The following is a 24,321-nucleotide window of genomic DNA, read 5'->3' as shown; positions in this document are numbered from 1 at the left end:
TGAATGAGAAACTGAGCATTGCTAGAGAAGTATTGATTAGCTACTGTAAGTCTGTAGCTGAGAAGAAAAGGATGCTGAAGGGTTCTGTCAGCAGATTTGGTGGAGGCATTTGATTGGATTTTGTATCAGGTCCTCACAGAAATGCAGTTTACACAAAACCCAGAATCCAGCTCGTGTCTCAACAAAATAGGAATACAATGCAGATTGTACAATGAAGATATAATTTGTTGTGCATTTAGTCTTTTTTTAGTATAAAATAGAGTAACTCCATGTAGTGAATGATTTTATGTGCAAGTGCTATTTCTGTTGAAATTCATATAAAAAGTTCTATCAGCAATGCAACAAAATCAGATGTAAATAATAGCTTTTCAATGGGCATGCAGATATTAGAAGAATGTCTTTTGAACAAAACCAGTATATAAATACTGCCATCAAGTTGTATTATCAAGCAATCAAAACAGAAAGTAACAATTACAGTATTTCATTTTAGACATAAAATGTAGGTTAATATTACCAAAATATATTCATGCTCCCATTTACTTTCATCGTGCATTAGTTGATATATTGGTTATTAGATTTTTTTGTTTTATCCTAAGTAAAGATTCAAAACTAACACCAGAATGCTTTCCTAGGAGCTCAGATGGTGGGAGCTGTGACTTTGCTGTTTGCAAAGTGAAAGGGGCTGCCTGGATCAGGAGACTTCAAACACACACACCTTAATTTTCCAAGTCATCACTCTTCTAATTGCCGTAACACCATTCATTACATTAGCATTAATCTATGAAATATATCTAGGCAATTTGCCTGGTCCTAAGTGCAGTACATAGTTGTCTTCCATAAATACTCCAGCCACCATTAATGAAAACTAATGGCCCATCCAAATTTGCATTCGGAGTACTACTTGAAATCTCCAAAGGATTGTCCACAAAGCTAGGGTAGCAATTTTTGGCATTTGAAGTTGCTGTTTCCCAATATGTTGCTGCACTTAATGCTAATTACCCAACAGAATGGATAAATACAACAATTTTAATATATATTATAACCCAGTTTCAGCAACAAGATTGTAATTAGCAATTGAGCAACACGCTTGTTAGCATAATCAAGCAAATAAATCACTTCTGTTTGAAGTGTAAAGGTCCAAACCAGCATTTTTTTCTTCCCTTGTGTGTAAAAGCAAGTTGTCTTTATGCTAAAGTGTTTTTCTTTTTATTTTTTTTTTTGTAAAATCATCTATTGTATTTTAAAATTATTATAGAAATAATTAGTTACTCCTGAATACTAGGCATGGTAGATGAGTTATCCACTGATAGAATATCAGGAATGCAGAAAGAAACAGCCCAAATTTAACTCAGAATTATGGTCAAAACCAGCCACGTAATTGTTGTAAGTTTGTTTTGTTTGAGACTGGTGGTGTTTGCTGGTAACCTATCAGTTTCTGAAGAATTAAAACATTTATTTCTTAGGTTTTAGGGCATAACTGGCAAGTTTTTGGGCAGCTACTTGTAAGACCACAAGGTGTCTGTACTTAAGAATTTGTGTGTTGTTTGGGAATTTTGGTTTGAATTATTTTTTAGATTGGTGTTTTCTTTTGATTTATGATATTTTTTACCTTTTTTTTTTTGTTGTTGTTTTTTTTTTTGTAAACTATACTAGGTCAGGATTTGTATGACTTTTCTCATTTACATCCCTCTACTATATCCTTGTCTCCTTTTAAAATCACAGTGTACCATTCTGTGTAAGAGGAAAACAAACATTAGTTCAATAAGATTTTGTTAATTTTATTTAAAGGTTTATCCAGGTTCACGTTAACAAGAATGAAGGTGGAAGGTAAAAGAATCATTTTGAGGAGTGTTGTGAAACTTAACTTGTGAATTGTTGTGATTTGTTATTTTTATTGGCGTAGGGGATGTAGGAGTCTCCTCAACCTCTGCAGTCACAGTCAGGTACCTTAGGATTAGTAATGAGGTTTTGAAGTGATGTTTTGTCATCAAAGGAGAACAACTCCATGCTCTGACATGGCTGACCCCATGGATGGGAATTTTTCAGAACTCTTAACTGTGCATGGAAGCAGATGTGGTCTCGTTGAGTAGCTCAGAAAACAAAAGTGGTGCCTGGTGGAATATTTGGCTGCTCCTGTAGGAATGGGTTTGGCTCTGTGCTGCTACCTAAAGGGTGAAATGAAAATATTTGTGGTGTAGATAACCACTGGTAATTGAACTTCTTGATTAAGTACATGCCTTGCACCCTTGGTAAAACACTATGACAAGTTGATTATTTGGGTTTTTATTTCTTTCTTTTTCCTAAGGACACAGGATCAGCCTAGGGCAGCTTTGGGACGTTATTCAAACCGTAGTCAAAGCTGAGGTTTTGCACAAAATATTAAAGAAATGCCTAAAAGAATTTAATTATTTCTTTGAAATAAGTGATAAAAACATCAAAACCACATGTAATTTGCTTACTTCCTATAACCCCGTCTTACAAAACAACTAATTTTTTATAGATGGGTTTGGATATGTAAAACAGTAAGTTCATGTGACCCTGCACAAGGCACCAGTCATTACCAAAACTATTTAATGGCCTGTTCTGATTTTGGGTCACATAGAGGATGTGAAGAAAAAAAAATCTTCTTTACATACGAACATTTCATTGGAAAAGTTAACCTAACATTTAGGATTGTTGGTTATTATCTAACAGGAAAAAACAAATCCAATTCCCAATATTTCATAATTGGATTATAACACACAACCTTTCCATTTTTAGCTTTCATGTGCCTTTTTGTTATAATCCACATACTCAAAATTGAGCCCAGGCACTTCTGTTCTAAGGATTTTCTGTTAAAAGTGTCTTCACATACAATTGATCATTATTGCAGGATGATATTTTGAATCAGTCAATTCTAGGCTGACTAGTCAATGCATAAGATTATAGATTTTCTCTAAATTTTATCCAAATTTAAATAGAGAGTTCCATTTGTGTCTCCAAATCTTGATATTTAGAATATTTTTCATTCCACAGATTGTGGTTTTATGATATACCTGTGGAGAGTATGTTTTGGATTTTTCCTTGATATTTTATTTTGTGCTATAACTTTTTACAGTTACCACAGTGGAAATTAATTTTTACATCTGCATTTTCTATCACAAATCACTCAGCTATGTGGCTCTGAAAATTTGTTATTTAAACACATAAACTGCAACAAAAATTATTTTAACTGAAAACAAAATTGACAAAAAATGAAGTTAGTACACAATATTTTTTGGGAAGGCAGTGTTCCTGAAATTTAAAGGTTTTTAGTTGAAGGTTTTACTTTTGATTCCTCTACAGCAATAACTTTTTCTGTCTGAAATGAGGAGCCCTGAGACCATCTCATCATAAATCTCTGTGGTCTCAAGGAGTGAGGACTTGTGACAGGGACAATCATGAGATTTGCTACAGTCTTCAGACACTAGCTCACTGAAATTTGAACTTGAAATCAAAAGTGTTGAAATTTTAATTCTGAAACTTTGGCAGTGTCTGCTGTTCAATATTTTTTTTTTTTTTTTTAAGTAAGACTTAGTTTAACATTTCAAACAATTTTGCTTGAATTTCTTCCCTAGGGCAGCACTAAAATTTCCACATATGTATGAAAAATGAGACATTTTTCTATGCAGGTAGCCTTAAACCAACAGTTGTCTCAACAGTAGTGAAACTGGTGAAAACTTTTAATGTCTGCAGGATCTTAAAAACACAATTTCTTCAGATTTTTTTAAATAACCTCTTTCAGTAAGTCCCCTTAAAATTGATCTCAAAATTAACTTCAAATGCTTTGTTCCCACCTTAGATCTCAACCATATACAGTATGATAGTGAGCCTCCTAATTTCTAGAACTTGGAAATTTTACAGATAAAAAGCTTTGGTGGGCAGACCAGAACTTGGCTCAGATTGGCACCTGCAACAAAAAAGATGGAAGAAACCCAACTGTCCTGCGAAATAAAACTGCAGGTGTTGTTCACATGAAAGTCTATGACAGAGCAGCACAACAAGGTAAACATTTAAATATATTTAACCAACTTTTAGAGTGGTTCTCCCAATGTGAAGAAAATAATAACTTGTAATCAACCTAATCCTTGAGTATCTTACAGAATTTAAATTCTTGTTTGTGAAATTTATGATTTCTGAAATGGGTTTGGTTTCTTGTGTGTAATGTCTGTTATAAATCTTAATAAATTATATTTTTCTATTACTTAAATGTTGCAATAATTAGGCAGTTAGGAGCATGGATTTGTGAGATTATTTTGGAGTAGGTCTTAAATATACTAAAATGGCTTGTTCATGAATAATAACAAAATAATATAACTTTCGATGAATTAATAGGTTATAATCAATGATTTGCTCATGGTCTAAATTAAGGTACACTAATGTCAGTGAGATTTCATCATTAACTCAATGTAGAATGCTCAGGCTTTTACTTTAAAATGGGCAGATTTTTCAGAAAACAGAATTATTAATATTCTGAGGGGAAATGTGGGGTTGAATTTCTGCATGAGTGAAGCATGGGAAGGCATATGAATTTATGAAATATTTTATGCATATCTCAATTTTTCCAATAGGTTCTCTGAACAGAAATTGGAAATAATAATAATGTATTGATAACAACACTTACTTTTTAGCCAGGGTTGCATTGCTCAGGTTTTGATTTCTCTTGTCTCTCCTCCTGTCCTGTCCTAGGCAGCAATTCCTGTCAGTTAAACAATGGGGGATGCTCCCAGCTTTGTTTGCCAACATCAGAGACCACCAGAACTTGTGTGTGCACAGTAGGCTACAACCTCCAAAAAAACCGCATGGCCTGCAAAGGTAAAATGGTTTCAGCATTTATTTTGGCCAACTTAAATTCTGGGGGAACATTGTAATGAGTAAATAAATTTACTTTAGTCATTTTTTGTTAAATAACTATATTTAAAATGCTTGATTGAAGCATTAACAGAGAAATGTCTGTTGTGGTTATGACAGAATTAAATTAAGCTTTTCATTAAATTATTCAGATAAATAAACTTCTGTGGTAACTCTGTTTTTTTTTCTTTACGTAGACAGAAAAACAGACCATATCAACTGTCATTAATAAATATTTGTTCAAGGTCATATAGCTTATCTTTAAATTAAATTGTAGGCTACAAGTATCTGAATGGTTGGGTATCTCATCCCATTGTATTGCTTTTAATATAAAATAAAACCAATTTTTTTGCCTTATATCTTTTTATTTTTAAGTTGGCAGAAGTCAGAACATAGCTCACAACCAAAGTCTTATTCTTTGTCTGAATAATACAAAGCAGCCTTATGATCAAGGTGCCTTATAGTTTTATAAATGTAATGTTATTTATTGCTATTAATTAGGACTAAGTAACTCCTGAAAATTACTATAAGGGGAGAACTCTACAGAGTAGAATTTGTTCCTACTTAACAGAAATAGGTGTCTTTGGAATATGATTAATCTAACACAAAAGTGGGCATTTAAAATACATCCCTAAAACAAGGAAATTCTCTCTCTGCAAAGGAAATGTGCATAACTGAAGTGAGATGAATCCTGTGCCTCGAAAGAGAATTTACTGTCTTGTTTTCTACAAGTCCTTTGAAATTATCTCTGGCTGAATATGTTCACAAAGTGCAGATGTGCACTGAAAATATTCTTGAATTTCCCATATTTCGAACCCAAATTTTTTCTTAAATTTTGATTTTCATTTCTGCTAATTACATGATTATAAGGTGATGTTTGGAATGGACAGTGATTCTCTTCTCTTGATAGGACCATGTTTGCAATTTAATTAGAAATGCACTGTAAAAACTCATGGATATCTTTTCAAAGAGCTGGTGTTGTCACTCTGAAAACCTGTAGCCCACTCATGGAAAATTATGTTTAATGAATGCTAGCTCCTCTAATCTTGGTTATTTGGAAAGTTTCCACTTTGCTCTCATTGGCTGCTTTACCTTTCCCTTAGGTATTGAATCATTTCTCATGTACTCTGTCCATGAGGGAATTAGAGGAATTCCTCTTGATCCAAATGATAAAATGGATGCTTTAATGCCTATATCTGGGGCTTCGTTTGCTGTGGGCATAGACTTCCATGCAGGTAAATATTATGAAAAATTTGTTGTATGTATGGTTAAAACTGTAAATTCTTCTCATAAATTAATTAACCCCTTGTTTTCAAACCTTCAGGTAATTATAACTGCATTTAAAGGAATGGGAAATGGATCATGTTAGAGAGTTAAGATCTGCCTTTAATATTTACAGTAAATAGGAAATATTGTGTACATGCCAATTGTTCTGGCAGTAGCAACTGCTCCCTTTTGGTGGAGCCATCACTGAGAACTTGAGCATGAAACTGGTGGTTTTACAGAAAACATTCATCAAGGAAAGAGGCTTGTTCCTGCTATGACACTTTTTCCATGGGATTTTCTTAGTCCTGTGTGGTGTTGTACCTAGCAGGTGGCTTTGACAGCTGAGTGGGACGATTTTCCCCCTGCCCAGCACAGCTCAGCCACATTCCTGCAGAGCACAAGCCAAGTCTGGATCTGTTTCTTCCTTCTGGAAAGAACTCTGACAGCCTGAAGAGCAGGCATTTCCACCTGGAGTACACTACATACACAATTATGGAATTAAAAGCAGATTTGCAAATTATGAAAAAAATCGTGAAGGAACAAATATTATTTCATATCTCTCTGCAAAACATCTCAGTCATGAGGTCATCAGCTCATTGCTTTGCAAGCAGAATGTTGGTTGCAGCTTATTTACAGAGCCCTGCCAGTGAACAGAGACAATTCTGCTTGAGGGATGTTCTCACTTTGTTTTCCCCACCTCTTTTTGAAGTTATTATGTGCCACAGAGGAGAGTTTGTGTCTGTGCTTGGGCCACTTCAAATTCTCTGTCTGACCGTTGAGTTTAAATGGTCAAATTGTCCCTTTTTTCCACTTTATGGACAATTACTGGAGCTGAAAGGCTGGGAAGAGAGAAGTCCTGAAACATCAAAAAGACTGTTAGAGAAAGCTTGTCAGGACATTTAAAAATAAAACTGACTTGTGGATGGAATTTTTTTGTTTTTATTCTTTTGTCAGCATATCACTCTCAAAAGTCACTTTTTATTTTCCTTGTTTGTTGGGGTGTTTTTTTCCTATCACTGTTAAAAGTCATTGTGTCTGATTACTGAAGGAAAAGACTGCATAAGCAGTTTTTACACTGAAGCTTTTCAGAATCCTAAATAGTATGGTTTTGAAGAATTTATTCCATTAGGGAATAGGTAAAGAAAACATATTTATTGTGATTTTTATCAGAAGTAATAGCTTCCATCTGCTGTCATAACCCTATTGTGTTACATGTACAATACTGAACAACCTAGAATTCTGACAGAATTTAAGAAAAGGCAAAGGACTGGGGGAGGAATAAGGAATTAAAGCTGATAATTTTGAAACTTAACACTCTATAATAAAGCTATAACTGGCAATATTTGCAGTTACTAATGCAGATACTTGGACTTTAGTAACTGAATTAATCTGACAATCCTTGGCACATGTTTTATAGGAAATGATACAATTTATTGGACTGACATGGGTTTCAACAAGATCAGCAGAGCTAAGCGAGACCAAACGTGGAAAGAAGACATTATCACAAATGGTTTGGGGCGAGTTGAAGGCATTGCAGTGGACTGGATAGCAGGTAGGTCTGAACCTAAATAACTTGGTTTCCTTTCAGCTCTAATTTCTAGTATTGTAAATGTCTGGAAATTATTTTTATATATATTGGATGGCACTTCTTAGATGAATAGTTTCAATACCAGTTTATGCCAGAAAAAGGCTGGATATGACAACAAATTACAAATATAGCACCTATGCAAATGAAAATATAGCAGTTAGTTTCTGGTTCTGACTTAAACACTTTTCAAGTAGCCTTTCCTTCATGCAGTGACTTCAGGGTGGTTTTTTTCCAGGTAACATATACTGGACAGACCATGGCTTCAACCTGATCGAGGTGGCGCGGCTGAACGGCTCCTTCCGCTACGTGGTGATCTCCCAGGGGCTGGAGCAGCCCCGCTCTATCGCGGTACACCCAGAGAAAGGGTAACACGGCATTCCTAACCTACACAGAGCTTCTGCCTTGCTCTCTGTAGTCATTGCATCCTGGGAGTTCTCTGCAAAATAGGTTTAGTTTTCTAAGGAAACCGTTTCACCGGGAGGTTGGAGATTGTTTGGAAGCGTGCTTCAGTCTGAAGTGCCCAGCAAATCCAACACATCAGCTGGTGAAGGATTTAATGGTGAAATCACAGAGCAGTGTAATCCTTGGTAGTTAAAAACTCCAGGATCATGTAACATCCCAGTGCAACAGCCAGGGATAGTGACCAGGGTAGCTGAAAGATGAATGTTGTGGGTTGGACAGTAAGAGTTGGCAAAAATGACATCTGTGTTCACCCAGCTGACTTTTGAGAGCGGGGACTACCCTGCAGTACTGACAGAAACACAGAATGCACCATCCCCTTCCCCCTCCAGAACTCCTTGTGGAATCCCCATCCCTGGAGCTGTTCAAGGACAGGCAGGACAGGGCTCTGAGTAACCTGGCCTAGTGGAAGGTTTCCCTGCCCATGGCACGAGGGTTGTTTAGGATACTTAAGGAGAATTAGAGGACCACAGATTACTGTTTTATATGTCTGGTAGAATGCTGTTGTATCTGCAAAGGAAGGAAAGCATCATCTGTTTAATAATGTTGTGCCACAAAATGATAGCTGGAGATGTCTCTACTCAGTTCCTCCAGGAGAAGCACAGCAGCTTTTTGCTAGGGAAGTGCAGGGCTGCCATACTGTGCAAAGATTAAAACCTTTTGCCCTTTGCATTATTGTTAAATCTCTCTTCCCCTTTTTGAGGTAAAACTTTCAAAGGTGTTCTTCCCTTCCCTTGCCCTGACTTCACGTTCTGCATTTGTCTGGAAGCTGGAGTTGGCAGCTGTAAGAGTAAAGAAAATAGCAGTTATTAGAACTCGTTGAATCTTCCAGTTATGCCAAGATGGGAAACAGGCATCAGTCAGCTGCTTGGTGACATTATTTATTGTCACTGAGGAAAAAGTGAGGAATATGTAGCCCTACAAAATGGTTTCTTTGTCCCCCATCAGGTATTTTTATTTATATAATATTCTATGGCAGCTGTGTATGATTTTCCTTGGAGGATTTTTGATTCATTTACCCTGCTAATTAGGGGTTGGTTTAAGGAATGTTTGATTATATTGAATGTCTGTTTTCCCGTGGTCAACACTTAGTTTACATCCTGTATTAAGAAAGTCTCAACTCTCTGACCAGATGCCTGAAAGCAATTTTAGTTCTTTTTAGAGGTGCTGCTAATGATCTGGTTAAAACTGCATTAAATTTATGCAGTGATTGTTAAGATCCAGCTGATTAATACTACCTACTTTCATATTCCTCCATGTATTTTTGATTTAACTCATGTTGCAGTTCCATTTCCTAGCCTGCATGAGTTTTGTCATTAGTATAAATGGTATTGTTTGTTATATCAAGAACTATGGGAACAGATTCATTTTTCCTGGAGCCAGCAAGTTCTACAATGAGAACCAAAGTTGTTTTTTCAGGAGCTGAATTTGATGAGCAAATGATAGGATTCAAGTTTTTTTCACCCTTATCACATTATTATCCTTCATTATTTCACATGTCTCTAGTCATCTAGTCCAGTACAGCTTTTTTTTTTCCAAGCACAAAGTTGAATTCTTTAAAGAATAGAATTGCATATGGACTAATGGAATACAATTTTAAGAATTTCTTCATTTGTATAGTTTGAAAATAATATTTTATCGAAAGGTCCAATAAACAAGTATCATACATATAATTTCTTAAGACTCTTTAGAGACATGAGCACTACATGTTTCTTAGGTACCCATTTAATGGTAACAGTGCATTTTGTTTGCAATTTTAATTGGTGATTTCTACAACATTCTAGGTATTTATTTTGGACAGAGTGGGGACAGACCCCTTGCATAGGCAGAGCACACTTGGATGGCTCTGAGAAGGTCGTCCTTGTGAGCCTGGGGATTGCGTGGCCTAACGGGATTTCCATCGATTATGAGGTTGGTTCCTCCATCTTCCAGCCTACCTTAAAATGTGCAGTATTTGTTATGTTTCATTAAAGCCAGCTGGTGCTCCACCTTGATGTAATCTTAATAACTCTCAATTAAATACTTGGACAAGCCTGTTGACGTTTCCTTTGAAATTAATCTTTAGGAAAATAAATTGTATTGGTGTGATGCTCGTACCGACAAGATAGAAAGAATTGACCTTGAGAGTGGAGGGAATCGGGAGATTGTGCTGTCAGGGAGCAATGTGGATATGTTTTCAGTTGCTGTGTTCGGAGCTTACATCTACTGGTCTGACAGGTAATTTATTTTTCATAAGTATTTTAAATCTCAAAACGTTATTTCGGTGCCAGGTGCCTCACCTTTGTAGGATTAGCCGTTCCTTAGCAAGGTCACCGGCGGGATCGCGGAATCCCGCCCAGCTTCCAAGGAGAGGCAGCTCTGAAAAATAAAAATGCCTCAGTGCTGTAGAGAGAACAGGCTGCTCCAGCTCCTGTTAAGTGAACTCTCCACTGCTCTTCAGTCATTTGTTCAGTGTGAATTAGTTGAGGATTGTTGATGAGACATCTTCAACTTTTTTGGCAGAGCACATGCAAATGGCTCTATTAGAAGAGGCCACAAGAATGAGGCCACGGATGCTGTGACCATGAGGACTGGCCTTGGAATAAACCTGAAGGAAGTGAAAATCTTTAATAGAGCACGAGAGAAAGGTTGGCTGTTCTTAAGGATGCTATTGATTGTTTTAATATCACCTGCTACTTTTTCTGTATATTAAAGCATACCAAAAATTAATTAATCAATTATTTTATCACCACTTTTTAATCCTGAAGTATTTTTTTTTCAACTAAAATTAATGTGCTAAAGTAAACATACAGTACAGAACCTACTAAAATTCTTCAGAATGTTTCAAAGAGAAAACCTAAAAACCAAACACTTCCTATCATTCCAGGTTTGATGGTTTTTGTTTTGTCTTTCTTAAAAGACAATCTCAGGGTTGAGGGACCTTGAACTGTTAGGATTGAGAGACCTTGACCTGTCCATTACAGAGCAGCAATTTCAGGCAGTTTCAGATTTCTATTGGAAAGCAAATCAGAATTTTTTTCTTATTAGAGATTCCCATCCTCTCTGTCTCAATATTTATTTGCTGACATTACTTGGTTATGAGTCTTTTTTTTTCCCCTTTCTGTGGAAAGAGACCTTGTAAATAATCAGATTTCCTTTATATTCAATTAGTCTAGCAAACTCAAGAGCCAAAAGTTATTATAGACTCTCTGATTTATGATACTGATGGTTAAACTTTGTTCTCCACTACCTCACTAAGAATAATCTTGCTATTCAACTGTCCTTTTGCTTCTGAAATTCTGGTTTTGACAAGACCTTGAAAAACTTGTTTTACTGAGGAAAATTTGTTAGATGTCCACCAAAAATGATGATGATTTCCTCAGAAAAAACTGCTACCGCCTAATCCAGACAAAATTTTCTAGAAATATACTCAAAAAGAGAGGAAAAAATATAATGTTAACACCATTATATATAAAGTTTTTAATACAAATTTTTTCTAATGTTGATAACACTCAAAATTTGCTTTAATCACAGCATTATATATCCAAAGATTCTGTTTCTTCTACATAGATCACTCCTAAATAACTGGATTAAATATGACATGTTAAATATAAATCTGCATTTTGTAAGGAAACATATTTACGAATTAATACAACTCTTAAAAAATTAAATATTTTTGAGAAAAAATAATTTGCAAACATATATACATAATAATTTTACCTTGGATTTCTGCATGCAATTTCTAAGTATCATATTTTGAGGATACAAATAAATCCATACCAAAATCCATTTCTTTTAACTAGGCTAGAAATTGTTAATGTCTGCTGGCTTGGAAGGGCTTTATATTATAGAACTAGGAAAATAGAAGAGTGGGATAAAACACTGCTTCTTTATGTGCAATTTTAATTGATGTATTTATAGACTTGATCATTTTTATAGATAGGAGAAATTGTTACTGAGGCTAAAAATCTACTGATGTTAGTTTGAAAAACATACCTGAATGATTTTTTAATACATTTTTCAAATTTTACTAGGGTACAATTGTTAATGTCATTGGGAGGGGATGTCAGTGAGCAAGAAGGACAAAAGGGAATAAACAGGTGAAAAATGTTTTTAGAATATTTTTCTATTTTACACTATTATGCATATATATATATATATATTTTAATTTTATTGAACTAGAAGTAGTTATCTGTTTGAAAAAACCTAATGTAATTGAATAATTTCCTGACTTTTGTCAATAAAACACTCCCCTCTCCACCAAAAAAGGAAAAAACAACCAAACAAAAAAATTCCAATACCACCCAGTGAGCTGTGTTGATTGTGATTAATGTTTTTTTTTCAAACACCTGTTTTACCCTGTCTGATAAATCCATCCTGCATTGGGACTTGCAAAGATTCCCATCCTTCAGTGCAGTTTCACAGGTGTGCAAGGACATGCCCTGACTACCCTGGCTTCAGAATTGGCCAATTTTTAAGGTGTTACAACCATGGAAGCATTGAGGTTTTCATAGAGATTTTAGAAGCTTGAGGATCTATTTCATATATTTATGTTTTTACTTCTCGACCACTCATCCTTCCAAACAGATATTAACTTTTCTAGCCTAATAAAACTTTTAAAGTATCTTTTAAGAAAACGGAGTGTAAAAATGCGTATAGCTGAATATCCACATTTTACATAACTCTAGAGGACTATCTCATGAAATTTTTCCTAGGAGAACAAAATTAAATATTTCTGCTTTAAAGAACAATTTACCTCTCATTTGCCATGATTTTTTTCTTTAAAGGATTTTCAGCTTGAAATGTATCAGTTAAAGAATTCAGTCAACGGTACTTTCAGACACTACATCTTCCCCTACAATTACAGTTTTGTACCTGAAAACATTCTATTAAAATGATTTATTCACCTTCATATGTGGAAAACTTTCAGAAGTGGAAAAAATTACTACACTGAAAGAGCTGAGTTGGTAGGTGGAAAGGGCTGTCAGAAACTGAATTATCTCAACTAGCTATAATGGTAATTCATAGATTGTCCAAAATAAAAAAGAAAAAGACAAATAGTTCCCAATTATTGATGATTACCGTTATTTTAAATATTACTTGCAACAAATGTAGTTACTAACATGACAGTGATTCCTTAATAGTGTGCAATTGTCAGGAAGTAAATTTTTGAAGTCAGGTTTTAAATTAAATTAGAACAAAATGGTAGGAAATGTCTTCATTAAAAACAGAGAACTGGATTCCAGGAGTTTTTTACTAGTCAATACATGCATATTTAATTTAGTAGAAAATGTTAAAACAGTACTGTATTCTGATGGTAGCTAAATTTGACTTTTTGTCAGTAACAGGTGTTTTAAAAAAAATTTAAAGCTCAAAGCACTAGAAACATTTTCTAAGTCTTCAGCTGATTTTGGAAGAATAATTTGTTTTTTTAATATTAATAAAATATGTACTATTGTGAGTTGAAAAATAAATAACTGTATTTGCTCATTAATTGTATTCTTTAAAATTATCTTTTGGTGTGGTTAAAGTTGCATTATTTACTATTTTGACCTTTTGTTTTCCTAGTGAACATAGTCCAAATAATTTTTCAGAGAATTCCCAGAACACATAAAAGTGAATTTCTTCTTAAGCTAACTGAGTATATTTTTATTTGTAAAGGACAGTTTTTATTATGTTTTCTACCAGGTACCAATGTGTGTGCCAAGAACAACGGCGGATGCCACCAGCTCTGCCTTTACCGCGGGAGCGCGCGCAGAACGTGCGCCTGCGCTCACGGCTACCTGGCAGAGGATGGAATCAGCTGCCTCAGGCACGAGGGCTACCTGCTCTACTCAGGAAGGACAATATTGAAAAGCATCCACCTTTCAGATGAGACCAACCTGAATTCTCCAGTGAGGCCCTACGAAAACCCAGAGTACTTCAAGAATGTGATAGCACTGGCCTTCGACTACAGCCTGAAGGGAAGGGGCACCAACCGCATCTTCTTCAGTGATGCCCATTATGGAAACATCCAAGTTATTAAAGACAACTGGGCTGGCAGAAAAGTGCTAATTGAAAGTAAGTAATAAAAAAAAATACATCCCAAAATGCCTGTTTTATTTTAATAAACTTTATTGAGTGAAAAGTTGGCTTTATAGAATAAAAAAAAAATCAATGAAATTTTGCCATAATTAATTATTATATTTCAACCCTGTAAGATGCATTTAAACATCAACCACTTCAAAATAATTTGTTTTAAAATTGGTTCATGAGGTGTGAAGCATATTACTAGAAAACGGAAGGGATGGTGGCAATACTTAATTTATATGAGCTTTATTGGAGCTTTACTGTTGAAATAAGACCTCACTATTCATTGCTTGGAAATGAAATTATTTAGTTGTTTATTTTTCTAATTATTGAGGCTGAATTCTCTGTTCCAGTCATTTCCCAGCATAAATTATTAAGACCATGGTCAGTGTTTTCAGTTGATTCACCCTTCTTGAAGTGAAGCCCAAGAAAGGGATTTGTGCTCATTGATAATCAGAGGCAAATTCCAACCTACAGAGTTGTTTGGTTTTAATAGAGGCTCATTTGGCGATGTACTTACTCTCCCATCATGTTTATTATGCCTTCATTCACCATGGTAGTAGGAGAAATTTCATGAAATGTGGCCTTTCTAGCCTTTGAAACTGGAAACTTGACCCTACTATCAAGAAATTTCTGCCAACATTTTCACCAAAGTCTTCAGGATAAGACCAACCATATTGTGGCATCTGAGGTCTCAATAAAATCTCAATATCTGCAATTAAATTTTTTATCAGCCAAGTCTGACATAACTGTAATGTATGTAGGAAGGTACCTGGTTTGTCATGGGAAAATCTGAATTTGAGGAAAATCTAAATGTGAATAAAGAAGGAATACATCCTTAATACTAAACATCCATAAATCTGTATGACAAAAATGTTAGTTGTACAATCTTCTGCTGTTTTTCATTTCTGTTCTACTTATTTTTTTCTAAAATATGCAATAACCACATTCATCTGTAGTCAGTTATCAAATACATATTCTTAATTTGTTTGTTCTCTTGTCCTACAAAAAAAAAGCACTGTGTGTTTTTGAAGGCTGCAATTTCAGTAATTGTTTTCTGAAATATATGAAGTGCAATGTAGTATTTGTTCCTTAAGATGTGGATAAATCTCATATTAATTTCTATTTATGCTGTGTTGCCTAAATTTAGCTATTTTCTTGGGTCAGTTCAATAACATGACCAAAGAGTGATGAGGAAAAATAGAAGTTTGTTTGATGTATCACCTTTTGCTGTTGCGTGTTAATGGAAAAATACTTTAGAAGAGAAAAAAGTTAAACAGTTAAACAGCTGCAAACTGACAAAATATTATTCCTCAAGTGACATTGGATATTGTATGTTCTATCTCTGCACTGGGGTTCTGTGGAGTCCTTGGTGTTTATGAAGACAGTTGGCACTAATGCATGGAAAAGCATTTTAAATATTTTTAAATTGAAAGAGAGCTGTTTTAGATGAGATATAAGGAGGAAATTCTTCACTGTGAGGGTGATAATACCCTGGCACAGGTTACCCAGAGAATGTGTGACTGCCCCATCCCTGGAAATGTCCAAGGCCAGGCTGGACACAGCTTGGAGCAGCCTGGGGTAGTGGAAGGTGTCCCTGCCCATGGCAGGGGGTGGAATGAGATCTCTGAAGGTCTCATTTTAAGGTCTCTTCCAACACAAACCATTCTGTGATAATGTATGATACAAGGTGTTTAGCTTTTTTCCTATTGATTTCCCATGTGGGGATATCTTCGAGGAGTTTATGACATATGTTTTGAGATATGCTAAAGATAAACTAAGCAGTGTTGTCAGGATTTTCCCATTGCTCCCAGAAGAGCATTAAACCCAAGGATCCAGAATTGAGCTTAGCTGCACGAGAGACAGAAACGTGCAGTTATGACATGGAAGCACAATTTTAACTCTGGTTTTATAAGAAGAGATTAAAAGTATTATATGAAAAGCCACTGGAATTTTCAACATTTAAAACAGACAAAGAGGAGAAATAAATACTGGTAAAGCACTAATGCAGATAGAAATTGGTTTTTAAAAGAACAATAAAGTATTCTTCATTACTTCATAATGGGTTGCTCTACAAGAGCTAAAGATATTCCATAAAGCATAGCTGGGAATTATAGTTTTAAGAAATTGTTAGGAAGTGTTTCTACTTGTAGTTTAATATGCCAGATTTCATTTTTCATTAGCAGAGTCAGCACTCTGAATAATTGAATGTCAGATGAAATTTTGTGTCCTTGTAAAAGTATTCAGAGTACATGCTTGGGATGTACATGTGAACTATGGCATTTTGTAGAAATGCTTCTTTAGAATTGCTTCTTTGTAATTAAAAAGGGATATAACATACATAAATATGTTTCTTGCTCTCTTTAAACCTCTTCAGTTTATGTTGAGTCATTCTTTTTCAGATGGTATTTTTGTAGCCTTCTATCCCACACTCTGTACATGACTTTTCTCTCACTGTAAACAGCAGACCATTCATTTGGCTGCTTGATATAATGGAGATGTTTGTTCAACCTCCACCTGTAAGGAGAAAAGCAGTGGTAAGATTGGTTGACACCATAATTCCTTTCACTGGAAGATGTAAAATTCCTAGAGTGATTATACCAGTTCTACACGCTTTTTCTGCTTCATTGCATTGAAGTCTACAAACAGAGCAAACCTGTACTCAGTAATTGACTTTAACAGAGAAAACAGAGTATGATACATCCAAGTCTGTTGTCCCAGACTTTTCGTTCACTGAATGCAAATCTGCTCATAAAGGATCTCTTATCAGATGGATCTCTCCCTCCCAGAAATCAGACGTGCCACTCAAATCTAATAGATCCGTGAACTTTTCTGCACACTGAATTCACTTAAGACACATAGAGCTCTTTGTTAAACAGGTTTCCAGCTCACTAAAAACAGATTTACAACTCACGAGTAACCCATTATCTAACAGGTTTTTAGCTCACTGAGAACAGATTTACTACCCAGAAACAGCCCATTATCTAACATGTTTCCAGTTCACTGAAAACAGATTTACAACCCATACGCAAGCTATTATCTAACATAGTTCCGACTCACTGAATATTGATTTAGAATTCATAAACAACCCATTATCTGACAAATTTTCACCTCACTGAACAGATTTGCAACTCATAAACAACCCATTAGCTAACACGTTTTCAACTCAGGGAAAGTAGATTTACAGCGTATAAACAACTTTATCTAAATTGTTCCAGTTCACTAAAAACAGATTCAAAACTCACCAAGATTCTTGTACCTGGTGGGGTCCTGTCTTCAGCAGGAAGACACAATGCCAACAACAAAAATAAATCAGGATGTGCATAGTGTGCCATGCCCTAACACCTTTATTATTTATGGAAGTTAGGGGAATTACTGGTATCAACCAATCCTTTTTTGAGGGGATTCTTTCATATCTCTGAACTCTTCTTTGCTCAATCAGCAGTGCATTTCTCTTTCTTTTTATTTTCTATTTTTTTTTCCTTCTAGTAACTTTTATCACGTTAATCTTTCTTATTCCCACTTTTTAAAAACTTTCCTTCTTCTTGCCGCTGATTTCTCACAAATGATCTTTTGGCTGATCTAAATTGTTTCAAAGCTTATGTTTATACAAAGAAGCCTTTTTAGAAGTTAAAGTTTCAGTTTCTAGGCTATTAGTGTTTTTATTTATTTATTTATTTATCATAGGGAAAAATTTGAAGTAATGTATTCACTAACCAAAGCCTGTATCTGTAGAAAAGGAGTGCAGTGTTCCAAAAGGTTTTGTACAACAGTGGACAGAAGACCAACAAACAAGTTAAAAATTACAGAAAAAAGGTGGAGGCAAGGAAAAACAAACAAAAAATCAAATGAGAAAGAGGGAAAAGTATTAAGATGAGATATACTTAGTGAGCTGTTTTTTCTCCTCCCTGTTTAAGCAGTGGCACTGAGACATTTTGCCAGTGTAGTGCCTTTCACAGCACAAAAAGGAAATGTTATGTGAAAAAAACACTCCTGTTTTGAACCTCAGGCACTCATGCCCAAGGAATGCAGAAATCTTTTCAGTGCTAACAAAGTGTCACATCCTGTGATGTATTTTAAGGCTTTTTGCAGTCTGAATCTTTTAAAGGTGTTCCAGTGTGTGCTACTATTCTTCCCAACTAAATAGGTCCAATTTAACTGTCAAAAAAGCATTTATGTTCCCATTTCCTTACAGAGCCTTGCATTTTATACAATGTATGAGATCTCTTTAGTTTCGGAGCTTTCTTCTCCAGGAAAGAACTTTTTAATCTGTTAAAAATAAATACTTGAGTATTGCTGCTTTTCATTTCATAAATGAATGGAATTCATGATAACTGTGTGTTGGAATAGATGTCCAGTGATTTTCACTTTTTAAAGGAGAGAAAGTGAGTGGATGTTGTTAAGTCTAAGATATTTAAATAGTAAACATAATATTTATTTTTACAATGCCAACATTGTTAGAGGAAAACAAAGTGTCTGGTTTGTCAATGTAATTAATTTCTGTGAGTTGCTGCATATTAGAGAATCAGACAATCCCAGAATGTTTTGGTTGGAAGGAGCCTTTAAGATCATCTTGTTCCAGGACCCTGCCAGGGCTGGGATTCCTTCCACTTGACTAAGATTAGTGGATAAAATCTATGAGTTGCTGTTATAGGTGTTACAGGTGGATGAAATTTACGCATTTTATATTAAGCTTTTTAAAATTTTAATTTAGAAATGTGTATTCCTGCACTTTTCATGCTTTCTTTAGGTGTTCCTGGTGTGAAACTCTGAAATATATTCATGATGGGAGCTGACTCACACTAATATTTGAGTGTGGTATGTCCTGAGCATTCCCAACCTCATTGCTCAGGAAAGATATTCCTGCCTTTTGCACTTAGAGGTGCTCCTGCCTATTGCACTTGATATTGTTCATGAAGAATTAACAATGCTTGTGACTTATTGATGTACACATTTGCTATTTTTTTTTCATCAGCAGATGCGATTTAGTTGCATAAAATGTAAAACTGTGTTTGCTGAATTGTCATGAAAAAGCTGCAGAAGAACACCCCTTTCATTTTATTGTTTTTGTTGTTCTTCTTGTTTTAGGTTTTTTTTTCTTTTTCCTAAAGGGTAATGTGATCTAGCAAAAATATTATTGCATCATGAGCCTTTACTAGGCTGTTCTGTCATTATTGCCTCTATTCTGTCATTATTGCCTCAAATAGCTCTTTTTCAACAGGAGCAATAAAAATGTGTGATTATACATATTTTTTAGAAAGCCTATTAGGATAGTCATTATATTGTTTTGAAGGTGGTAAGGGTGAAGAGTTTTGGGGCTTTTTTAGAGTGTACATGTAATTCATAAAAAGATAATGTGAGCTCTTGTAATTAGGAAAACATTTCTTCCATGAAAATTGTCGAGACCTTTAACAGTCTAATAAAACAATTCTATCCCTGTGTTAGCTTTCCCTTCCAGATCTCTTTCTGCTTTTAAAACTTCTTTTATATGAATATGTTTAACTACATTGAAGTTATGATATCATAACACTTGCTAACTTGCTAGTAATGATTTGTTGAAACATTCTGGGACGGTTCCAGTTATATAAAATACAATTGTTGAGTTCCCTGAATTTTCTTAAATTTGTGATGCATCATTAGTCCTTTGCTACATTATTCCTGCTGACCCTAAAACAATCCCTAAATTTATTAGAGGAGTAAATTATATCTCAGATAATGAAGGACAGAGTATTGCATTTTTTCATCTCTGTTGTGATTTTCCCTGGTAAATAACCAGGGAACATTTGTGGGAGGGTTGTATCCATTGTCTGGAAAAAAAAATAATATATTTTGTCATAAAAACCTGTTGTTTGTTTATGCAGATACCAAAGGTTTTGCTAGAGATGAGATTTTAGTATTTAAAAAAAAAAAAAAAAAGGTTTTTTTCTGCTTTTAGAATGGTTTTTTTGTTTGTTTGTTTGTTTGGGTTTTTTTTAATATCATACCCAAAAAATGCTCATTCTTTCCAATATTGTCTCAGGAAGTTTTAAGGAGTAGTAAGGTTACTTTCATGGAGATGTTTTTAGTGTCTTGGACTTCAGCTAATTGTTACCTTGAAGAACACAATGCCTTTGCTCATGCTGTCATTGCATTTAATAATCTTTCATGTGGGATAGCTTATAGCATGGGTTTACTTTTCCAAGACAGAGAAAAATTGTACAGATGATTTCTTATTCTTGGTATAATTTTAGCAATCTTTACATCTGCTCTGAAACTAAATTATATTCTCAGGCGAAATGGAATGATGTCGTAATTGGTTATTGCAGTTTATTATGAACTTAGTCATTTCTTAGAACTATTATTTAACAAAAGGCTTTCTGGTACTCGAAGAAAAAAGCGAGGATGAGAATTGTGGAAAGTCCTGATTGTGCAGTGAGTGAGAGATGTGAAAATAAACATTTTCCTTCAGGTGCCTTGTTGCTCGTGAGGCTTTGCTTTCACCCCAGATCAAACAGTGACCACCTGTTAGCTGTCACCACAGTCCTACACACACAGAGTGACAGAAACCAGAGCCCCCTCCTGTGACCGGTCTGCTGGAACAATCCACAGGCCGAATCCTGAAAGGGAAATTACAAAAGTCAAGGCAGAGAATGAATCCTGATCATTAAAGCCATCTCCAATGTTCTGATATCAAAGTGCTGTTTATGCTCAGTTTTATTTCTCTGATGGCTTTTCAGTGGTAAAAAAATGATGAAGGTGACAGTTGTTCTGGCTTTATATCATTGTTAAAGAAAAGGAGTTGGTTAAAATAGGGAATTAAAATAAGGTAATTGGAGCGGTGCAACTGGAAAAGTTTTGACTGTAAACTTTCTAGATAGTTTTAAAACAGAAGAGGCAAAAATCTAGGAAATGGAGAACTAGAGTATATATATATATGTATAGATAAATATAGATATAGATGATATAGATAGATATAGATATAGTAGATACAGATAGATATAGATATAGATGATATAGATATAGATTAGATATAGATATAGATATAGATGATATAGATATATATAGATATAGATATAGATGATATAGATATAGATATATAGATATAGATATAGATTAGATAGATATATATAGATATATAGATATATAGATATATAGATATATAGATATATAGATATATAGATATATAGATATATAGATATATAGATATAGATATAGATATAGATATAGATATAGATAGATATAGATGATATAGATATAGATGGATTATATAGATAGATTATATAGATGTTATAGATATAGATAATAGATTAGATATAGATATAACCAGATTCAACTATGACTGGATAATTTAAACTTTGCCCTTTAGTATTTTTATTTTCTGGTTGCATTAATAAGGGAGCGTATTCTGAGTTCTTCAATTATTGATTTGTAGCTTGTCTGCTCCCTGAGAAAGTCAGATGAAGATCAGCATGGCAATATTTATAGGCTGCATCTCATCTGTGGGATGCAATCCATCTTCGTTAACTTCAGTAAAAGTGATAGATAGCATTTGGCAACGTAATGATGTGATCACTCTGGCATTGCCTTTGTAAATCATAGGCTGTTGCATTCTCTTGTGTAGATATTTAATCAGTTATACACCCCATTACTGATTTAATTCAGAACGTCAGTGGCAGGTGAATAATGTGAGTATTTGTATATTAATATCATATTGTATTAATGTTCTTTTCATTTACGTATGCTATTCATGTGAAAATCATAAACTGTTGCTTCATGGCTAGAATAAATTTAATCAGTGCTGTAGGCATCTAATGCCATCAGTGTTTTAATTCAATATGTCAGTGAAACAAATGGGATTCTTTTCATTTGCAGTTTCTTTATGCTTTACCAATTCAGAATATTACATGATGCTGCAAAAATATGAAGCTTAGAGTAAACAAATTGCTAATTTTCAACCAGTCTGTGGCTTTTGGGACTAAATCCCCCAACTGTAGCACCAGAGAGGATGAGTACATATTTCTTATGTATTTTCTAGTAATTGAGTATATAATGATAGATTAAATTAAGGAAAAAAGTGCTCTCGAATATTCTTTCAAGGAGTATGAAATAAGTAAATATAAAATAATATCTTTACAAATCACTAATGATATAGCACTGCTTAGGAATCTTCTCCAGTGTCCTTTAGAAATGTAAAGCTGCTGAAATGTTTTCATTTTAAGGTACAGCCTAAAGTCTAGAGGATCATTTCTAGGATAAATCTGTCCTTAGTCACTGTTTTATCACTGATTAAAAATTTGGAGAGTCATCAACAACAACCAAAACAATAAAAACCTAACCAAACATCCCCCACAAAAAAAAACCAAACAAAAAACCCACCAGACAATAAAAACAACAGACAAATTTAGTCTATAAACAAATAAATTAGCAAAAATGTGCACTGTTGGCACACCCAGCTCACACCACATGCTAGCAAGAACAAGTTACTTGTTACTCATTGTAAGAATTTATCTAAAAGTTGTGTCGCTCTCTAAATCTTCTGCACCTGACTTTAAAACCACCTTATTTATAGATTTCTAAAGCTATTGAATGAGTCACTTCTATGTTGAGTTCTCAATTCCATAAGTACAGAACATGATAAAACTAAATGTTTATTAGCAAATAAAAGAGTGTGTCTGGTGTAAATCCTTCAGAATTAATGCTTTTGGTGGAGTTAAGAAAATGCACTTGGTGTGTGTTTGCAGCAGTTAGTTTCCTTTTTAATCTTTTTTTCTCGTCTTGTAACACTTGAATTCCTCTGATTTATTTTTATGTAAGGGCATATTTTTTTTACTTTGAGTTTTTCTGTTTCAATTATTTATGAAATTATTGTCATCTACAGGTCTTTCACCTGAACCTTATCTTTAAATATTGTTTTATAGATTGCTTTCCTTTAGCTCTTCTTCCCTGAGAACACAGGTACGTATGGCAAAGGGGTTTTTAAAAAACAAAACTGCATATTTTTAGATATTATATTAAAGCATTTTTCATCTGTGTGATAAATGTTTGCTTGTCTCCATACATGCCATAACATTCCATGTGGCTGTTTTCTAGAAGTTTTGAAATTACCATTTCATAAACAATAACCTGGAATGAAACCTTCCTCTGTCACCATTAACAGGCCTAAACATGGAACTGCAGTATGATGTGAGAAGGGGAAACTTTTGTTTCTGCTACCTGTGGGAAAATTGAATTTTCCTCTTTAGTACAGAAATTCCTTGTAAAACAATAAATCAGGTATTGAAGAACACTTTCATCCCTGTAGTTGTATTTTGGTTCATCACATCTCAATGTGACAAGAACAACATCATTATTTTTTCTCTGCTACAGAAGAGTTTTGGAATATATTCTGTAATCAGGTTGCTCTCAAATTTCTTGGTAGATTCAGACAGGAAACAAAGCTAAAGTTGATAGAAATTCAAGAGGTTACACCCTGACAATGATTTTTTATTTTTTCTGTCATCTTAAAAATGGTTTGATGGTTTGTTCATTACAAATGCAGTGTAGAATTGACCAGAATATGTCAATACATCTGTCATTTTTTAATAGAATCACAGAATATCTGAGTTGGAAGGGACCCACGAGGACCATCGAGCCCAAGCTGTAATTCCACACAGAAAAACCTAATAGTTAAATCATATATCTAGGAAGATTTGTTTTACTTTAGAGGATTGTATGTAGTTGTGGATTTGGATTCAGTGTAAAATTTTGATGGACATCTCTATTTGAAAGAACCGAGTGTCTTTGAATTTCAGCTGGTGATTTCTAAAACCATCACTATATTTTGAGTCAATTGTAGGTGAGCTGAAGGTACATGTGGTTTGTTTCATAAATGCTCTTTCATAAGTATGCAAACTATTTTTTACACATATTTACCTCCCTTTAAGGAGTATCATCTATTTTTGCTGTTCCTTCTTCTTGAATACAAGTCATCGTTACTTCTTCACAGATATGTCACAAAATGTGACATCAGAAGATGACCAAATGCTTGATGAAGAAAAATACCAAAAAACTGATAAGTCATTATTGGTCTCATAGTTTTGATTTATTTACTTCAAAGTTTTGATTCAGTTTTT

The 24,321-nt window shown here is 34.4% G+C and overlaps 1 protein-coding gene across 1 annotated transcript in view; it reads left to right on the top strand.

Annotated features, from left to right (window-relative positions):
- LOC116998804 (low-density lipoprotein receptor-related protein 1B-like) overlaps positions 1 to 24,321 on the top strand; it is a 535,307-nt gene that overhangs the window by 476,545 nt on the left and 34,441 nt on the right. Inside the window, exons 33-41 of the mRNA XM_033064919.2 lie at positions 3,883 to 4,023; positions 4,708 to 4,833; positions 5,973 to 6,104; positions 7,553 to 7,687; positions 7,959 to 8,088; positions 9,967 to 10,093; positions 10,248 to 10,399; positions 10,685 to 10,809; positions 13,850 to 14,221. Of these exons, the coding sequence (XP_032920810.1) occupies positions 3,883 to 4,023; positions 4,708 to 4,833; positions 5,973 to 6,104; positions 7,553 to 7,687; positions 7,959 to 8,088; positions 9,967 to 10,093; positions 10,248 to 10,399; positions 10,685 to 10,809; positions 13,850 to 14,221 (1,440 nt within the window). The remainder of the gene's footprint in view (positions 1 to 3,882; positions 4,024 to 4,707; positions 4,834 to 5,972; positions 6,105 to 7,552; positions 7,688 to 7,958; positions 8,089 to 9,966; positions 10,094 to 10,247; positions 10,400 to 10,684; positions 10,810 to 13,849; positions 14,222 to 24,321) is intronic.

This window comes from Catharus ustulatus, chromosome 7 (assembly GCF_009819885.2).
Source record: "Catharus ustulatus isolate bCatUst1 chromosome 7, bCatUst1.pri.v2, whole genome shotgun sequence".
Lineage (NCBI taxonomy): Eukaryota > Metazoa > Chordata > Aves > Passeriformes > Turdidae > Catharus > Catharus ustulatus.
This window is presented reverse-complemented; position numbering and strand designations above follow the sequence as displayed.